This window comes from Trachymyrmex septentrionalis, unplaced genomic scaffold (assembly GCF_001594115.1).
Source record: "Trachymyrmex septentrionalis isolate Tsep2-gDNA-1 unplaced genomic scaffold, Tsep1.0 scaffold132, whole genome shotgun sequence".
Classification (NCBI taxonomy): Eukaryota; Metazoa; Arthropoda; class Insecta; order Hymenoptera; family Formicidae; genus Trachymyrmex; species Trachymyrmex septentrionalis.
The window spans coordinates 658450-665418 of NW_017304461.1; the positions used below are offsets into that span (position 1 = coordinate 658450).

A 6969-nucleotide genomic window follows, 5' to 3' on the forward strand; every position below is an offset into this window, starting at 1 on the left:
AGATAATCCATCTGCGAAATAAAGAACATAAAAATATATATATAATATAATATAAGCTATTATAGGTTTATAAAAATATCGTGAATTTTAAGGACTTTATCAGTTCGGAGGATAATCAAAATTTATATAAAATCATTATATCAACACCTGTATAAAATTGTATATAAAATGCTTATACACATCAATATATTAAATGATTAATAGAATTAGTAATAATAGTGGAATATTTTATTATTCCCAAATATATTATTAAGATCTGCCAATGCTCGTTTTATCTTTATTTATGTAATTGTTTTAAAAAATTCAACACAAAAGTTTAACAAGATAGACTTGTTGGTCCGCACTTGAGTGGTCCACTTACAGCACAAATACAAAATGTTTTTTTGCTGTGTAGTTAAGATACTTCAGCAAAACAGATATCTTTCTATATACGTAAATAATACTTACGCTGGCGATCTCTCCGAATCCCGAAAGGAAAGTAGCAATAGGCTTCGGTGGATCCGTAGGGCTTGAAATTCTGACAGTGCCATCCTTAGAGCTCGTTATCAGACATCCATGCGCCAGATGTACCCCCGTTATCCCTTTCGTATGTTTAGTAGAATAAGATTTCACTAACTCGAAATCGTTCTTTGGATTTAGTACGTGTAACTTCGCAGTACTGTCCCCCACACAAACACAATCCCGTTGCATGCTCATACACATGGGGAACGCTTTGCCTGGAATCTAAGAAATACATCCGCGATATCGTAATTGCGGCTCTTTACGTGATGGCAAAAAATACGGAATGAAATTACTGTGATAGACTTCATGGTCCGTCCAGCTCTTTGATCCCAAACGGACACCGTCTTATCCTCGCTGGCGGACAAGATGTATTCCGAGTTCATGGCCAACTTAATCACAGCCCCGGTGTGCGGTCGATACTGTCTGATCGGCTTGTGTCCTGATCTCGAATCGAACACAAATATGGTCTTGCTGTACGAGCCGGTTGCAAAGAGGGCTTGCTCTGGACACGACGACACGCACAGCAGTGCACCAGATGCAGTGTTCCTGAAATATTTAATATTGATATATCAAAATGATATGCTCAAAATAATAATATATAATAAACTCGGTTTGGCGAATAAACTTTAGAATTGCGTTTCCGAATTATTTGTCAACAAGTAAGATTTATAGTAATTCCTGTAGGAAAAATAACTGTCAACGAGCAAGATGAGTAATTCCTGTAGAAGAAATAATTTGAAGGAAAGCAATTATTTCTCCTACAGGAATTACTTATCTTCTTCACTTGGATTTCTTATCATAAAGTGATCAAAAGAAACTGTTTTGTTGTATCGCATTCAAATAAAAAATTTAAAGAAAAATAATTATTTCTCCCACACAAACAGAAATAATCTTTCTCATCTAGTCTTTTTATCGCAAAGAGACTGGAAGAAATAATTTTGCTACCGCTTACATCTCGTAAGTTTTCAGCTTGACAAGACCGGTGTCGATTAGCACCCATGACTTGACACTCTGATCCCAGCTGCAACTGTAGATCGTGCTATATATCGCTGTCAGATCCCAGATCCATCCGTTATGCGCGGAATCTATGCAGACAGTGCTCCCATTCTCGCGAGAGGGTGATTTCTCGTGTGAAGGAAGTTTCCAGTAAAGCAGGGTGCGATCTCTTGCACCAGCTATACATATGGTTCCATTCTGAGAATAAAAATCATCAATATATCGTTATAAATATGTTAAGAAATAACAGAAACATTATGTAAAAAATTAATACAAAGAATATAACACTAACATAATATTTAAGCAAATTTGCTAAAGCATATTACTTTAATAAAATTAACATTTTTATTAAATGTATGCATTTTATTCATTTATTTTAGAATTTATACGTTTTAAAGTATATTATTTTTAAGTTGCTTGTTCATCAAATTGTGTTATTTTAACACTAAAAAATGTTGAATATTTAAAAACCACAATCGCATTATGTTAAAGTACACTCAGATCAATTACAATCACATTATGTTAAAAAAAACACTCAGATATGTTAAAAATTCAACACAAAAAGATTAATAAAGATCTGCGGTTTTAACACAAATATAAAATATTTTTTACTGTATAATTTTTAATATACTACCTACGTGCATCAGTAGCAGAGCATCCACTGTGCTGTACTGTGGGTTCGCAATTATAAGTTTCTCCATTAAGGAACCCTTCCATAGTGCTGTTTGTTTCTCGATCGCAACGCATGATAATTTCCAAAACAATTTGTCAGGTCTCGCTGAAATATCATATAATACTTCTTATATCAAAGAAATAAGAGAAAAATTTCCTTGTATTATGATATATATAAATATGAATAAATGCATATACATACAATTTGAATTAACAAATAAACAAGCACATTCTTGATTGAGATTTCTATTCAAGTTCTTATTTTATGTATATCAGGTTATTGCAATAAACAGAGTTGCTCAAACTTGTTGATTTCTTATAAATGAGAAATGTAATTATATATTTTTTATAAGACACTTAAAAAAAATGTTTTTCAAGACAAAGGAAAATGAGATGCAAAAACAAAATAAAATCTGACACGATATAAGCAACTGATATATGTACAACCTACATATGCATGCGCAAGTTCAAACAGCACTGGAGCAGAATATAGACTGTGTTTCATTTATTTACAAAATGAGTGGTCGTGCAAGGCGTAAAGTGCTATCAATTTGAGCTAACCAGGACGCAAGAGTGGATAGCTAGCATCTGGCCATATATGGTTAATTCGCGCTTTCCACAATGAATCATCCTTTAAAATCAGGTAGAACTGTTTGCACACTAGGCTCAAACCGTGTACTAATGTCGACGCCTCTAAGAAGGAGCATATATGCAGGAATATCTGAAATGTAGCACAATAACAAATTAAACGCGCAATCAAACAGATGCTGCGATCGGAATGAATGAGAGAGAAAGTTCACTTCACTCCATTGAAAAGCGACTATTGACGAGATAATAGCGGCGATAAAAAAAAAATTAATTTTACGCGAGTGAAAATCTCAGTGGTTTTTTGTTTCGTTTTGTACAAACCTCGACTGGAAGATCAAGCAGTGATAGTTGTGCATCATCCTCACTGTCGTACGAGCAGCTTGCATTTTCGTCATTCATTTTTCGTCGAACCGTACAAATCTGAGTATTTTCATCCAATCTGCTCAAGATTAACGATTCAACAAAAACTGAGAGCGTTCTAATCACAGATGTTTACGATGCTTGATATGTCGTGTTATTAAATATAACGATCATCTGCTATCAAGTACCTTATACAGCTAATTGTAGGAATACACAATACATCGCTGTACCAGAGAGAAACCTAAGAGAGGATGTGAGGGCCTTTTTCCAGTAACCACAAAATGCTGCCGCGCACTACTGCCCTCTGAAGAAGTGGATGTAAACTATACAACAATATCCATTTTTTTGCGGTGCTCCTGATGGAAATAAATCACTGAAATCGCTGAAATAACTAAAATCTATCAAATTAATATTCTGGTTTCTCTCTGCCTGTATTCAATCAGATTTTGTATTTAAGATCGTCTTAAGATACAGTCTAAAAATGTCATGAACCAATCAGAAAGCCGTATTAGCATCTTAGGACATTATTTAAGATGGTCTTAAAATAAGAACCGATTATGAATACAGTCTTAATGCTTATTGTGAACTGAATACGATGAGAGATCAACAACGAGTGATATCCAATAAAAATGCTTTGTAAACATAAATGAAGACACATCAGATCTCTCTCTCCTCTCTCTCTCTCTCTCCTCTCTCTCTCTCTCTCTCTCTCTCTCTCAAAATTTTTTATGAAATTTGTGAAATTCTATGGGGCAAATTAAAAATTGTACACAAATGCGGTTACAGTTTTCGAAAGAGTGAATCTTTACTTTTAATGTTTTTTTTTTATGAAGTTTTGCATGCTTTTTTTCTCCGAGTTATTCAACATTGAAGCAAAAACGACCCTTTTTGTTTCGATGTTGAATAACTCGATGAAAAAAATCGTACCGAGATCAATAAAAAAGCAAATTAAAGCTCAAGAATCGCTCTTTCAAAAACTGTAAACTACATTTGTAATTTACAATTCTTAATTTACAATTAATAATCAATAATTTGCAATTTTTAATTCGTGCCGTAAAATTTCGCAAATTTTGTAACAAATTTTGAGATCTGATGCGTCTTCATTTATGTTTGTGTAATTTCATAAAATATCAATAAAACCGATTTTTTAAGTACTGATCTGAAAAGTACAGATTTCAAGCTGTAGAATGTTTGTTTAGACATTTCGATACAATAATTTTTTACGAAGTTATTTTATCTTAAAGTTTACCTACTTTTGTAGAGTAGAACAGGTGATCCTTTAAGTAGTGTACCTTTAAAATATCTAATTTTAATTAAATTGTGAAAATTTAAAAGTAACATATATATATATATATAGGTATTTAAATATACGAATAATATGGGAGTTTTAAAAATGACACATATATAGATATTTAAATATAGAAATATAGAAATTTCTGAAACATAGCGGACCAATCAATGCGCTACTTTATCATATTGCAATTTGCAATTTGAATAAAGTTGGAATTCTTCTAATTGTAAACAAACTGTATTTAATTTAAAGTAGTACAGTAAATTTAAATGAATAGAAAAGAATCAATCTGAGGCCCTCCACCACCCCCGCCAATTTTTGACGGCGGTCCTCTTTTTCTCAGCAAACACTAAGTTATGTGTAACACACACACACACACACACAATTAATATAACTGTAGAATAACACACGTAATATATTAAAGTTATATTCTTAAAAATTACAACTAATTGTAAGAGGTACGTTACGTGTAACTTGAGTTACTGAATTTGAATGTCTTTATGTATTACATAAAGACGAATTTAATATTTTCTTGCAATGTATTTATTTGATACTAAAATAAAAAGAACAGAAATAATTATAATATACGAAGTAATTAGGCAATACACAATATAATAAAATATAATACAACACAAAAATAGACTTGAATCTTTTCATATGAAATATAAAATATATAAATTGCTTATATATTTTTACAACATTTTTGCTTATATCTATAAGATACCTCGTACAAAATGCATGCACATCATAACACAAAATTCGCGTATATTTCAAGAAAATCCGAATTCTGGTTCTGCAATAACAGTCTTTACGTTTTTATTTAATAAATCTTTTAATGATACAATATTTATTAATGGGTCCTTAAATAAAAATTTCAATTTCGTATCTCCTACTAGAAATAAAAATTGTTGAATTTTAAGAAACTTGAAATTAAATATTCAAACAAGTTAATTTAGCGAATTTTGTCTTATAATATAAGGGTTTGCATAAAAATGAAATTACAAAATTATGTTTTTTTTTTAAGTTTTTTATGTTAATTTTCAGTCCCCGTTTTTACTAAACATAATTAATTACTAGTATGTAGGAATAATCCAAATTACTAGCAATTATAGAGACTTTAAATATAATTCAAACTTTTCAATCATATATTGTTAATTTGAGGTTTAATTTAATAAAAACGAGTTAGAGGCCCTCCACCACCCCCGCCGATTTTATCGGCGATCGTCTTTTCTTTGTAAGTATATTAACCCGTAAAAAAATGGGCTACTAATAAATTCACTAGTCCGTTTTTGCAGGGATATTTTAAATTTATTTTTTATTTTTATGTCTCTCTAATTATTTTGTATTTTTAATTATTATTGTATTTTCCATTGATTATACTTCATTATGATTAGCGAAATACGATAAAATAATTAGCAATCATAATGAATAACTTTTTTAATGTTATTTTTTATTGTAATTCTTTATACATACAATAATAATTGTTTACAAAGTACAATTATATAATAAATTCGATATATAATAAAAATTATATTATAGAAGCATAATTAAATTTAATAATACGGAATTATACAAAAACGTCGAAAATATATACGATAACACAAATTTTTCTAAACCAGTATTTAATGAAATATTGAGAAAAGCGAAATGAAATACTAACAACAATTAAACCGTATTTACTATTACTTATTAATTTGCGATATATTATAAAACTTATTAATATCGTGATAAAAAGTCATTAATATATTCACGACAGCATTTTCATCGCGTTCAAGATAATTATCCATACTAATAATAATTTGATTACATCAAAATCCCTTCGCCTTGTGATATGCTAGTTAACATCAGATACAAAGAAGAACAATCTTCATAGTGAAGAGTAAACTAAATATATTCTGATTCTACGTCAAATTCACAAGATCCATTCGCAAAGAAAAGTTAAGCAATCCGTCAAAGACCAGCGATCTTGTTACAAGAAGATGTAAATCCCAAATCTTTCAGATCATTTACGATAGTAATAATTTCTGTAGAATGTCAATTAACATTTTTATTGCATCTTTAATGTAATATTAAAATTTGGCGAGAAAATATGTTCTGCTACACATTACTAAAAATTATCTCTTATTAAAAATAAATGGATTGATTTCTTTCTTTATGGAATAGTTACGAAAGAATATATTTAATAATAATAAAATACATGCGTTATTGTAATTTTTTATATGTATGTATACAAAAGTTTCTTAGGTACCAACTGTTCGAGATAAGCCGAACCCGATAATAACGGGATTTTAGAATATTTATAACGAACAATTTATTATATAAAATTTAACAATCCTTATTTTTTTGTATGTTTCAAAAATTTTAATTATAAATATCCCGCTAATATAAAGGTACTCCTTCGATTTATCTCGAATTTTTTTTGTACTCACACATTTTTAATTAAATTTACGTAATCACGTACCTTACAATATATTGTTAAAAAAATATAAAGTATTTTGGTAAAAATTATTTAAATTAAATAAACAAAAATCAAAATTTGTAAATATGATCTCGTAATATCT

General features: G+C 29.8%; 2 protein-coding genes across 2 annotated transcripts in view; both read right to left on the reverse strand.

The window, feature by feature from the left end:
* Positions 1–6969, reverse strand: part of LOC108757121 (peroxisomal leader peptide-processing protease-like) — a 93338-nt gene that overhangs the window by 79179 nt on the left and 7190 nt on the right. The gene's annotated exons all lie outside the window — the stretch shown is intronic.
* Positions 6–3616, reverse strand: LOC108757078 (F-box/WD repeat-containing protein 9-like; the record flags this gene model as incomplete). The annotated part of the gene is made up of 7 exons (XM_018501399.1): positions 3079–3616; positions 2731–2890; positions 2136–2275; positions 1454–1695; positions 795–1047; positions 448–723; positions 6–11 (listed from the first exon to the last, which is right to left on the reverse strand). Coding segments are annotated over exons 1-7 (1155 nt in total), but the record flags the coding sequence as incomplete, so codon positions are not given.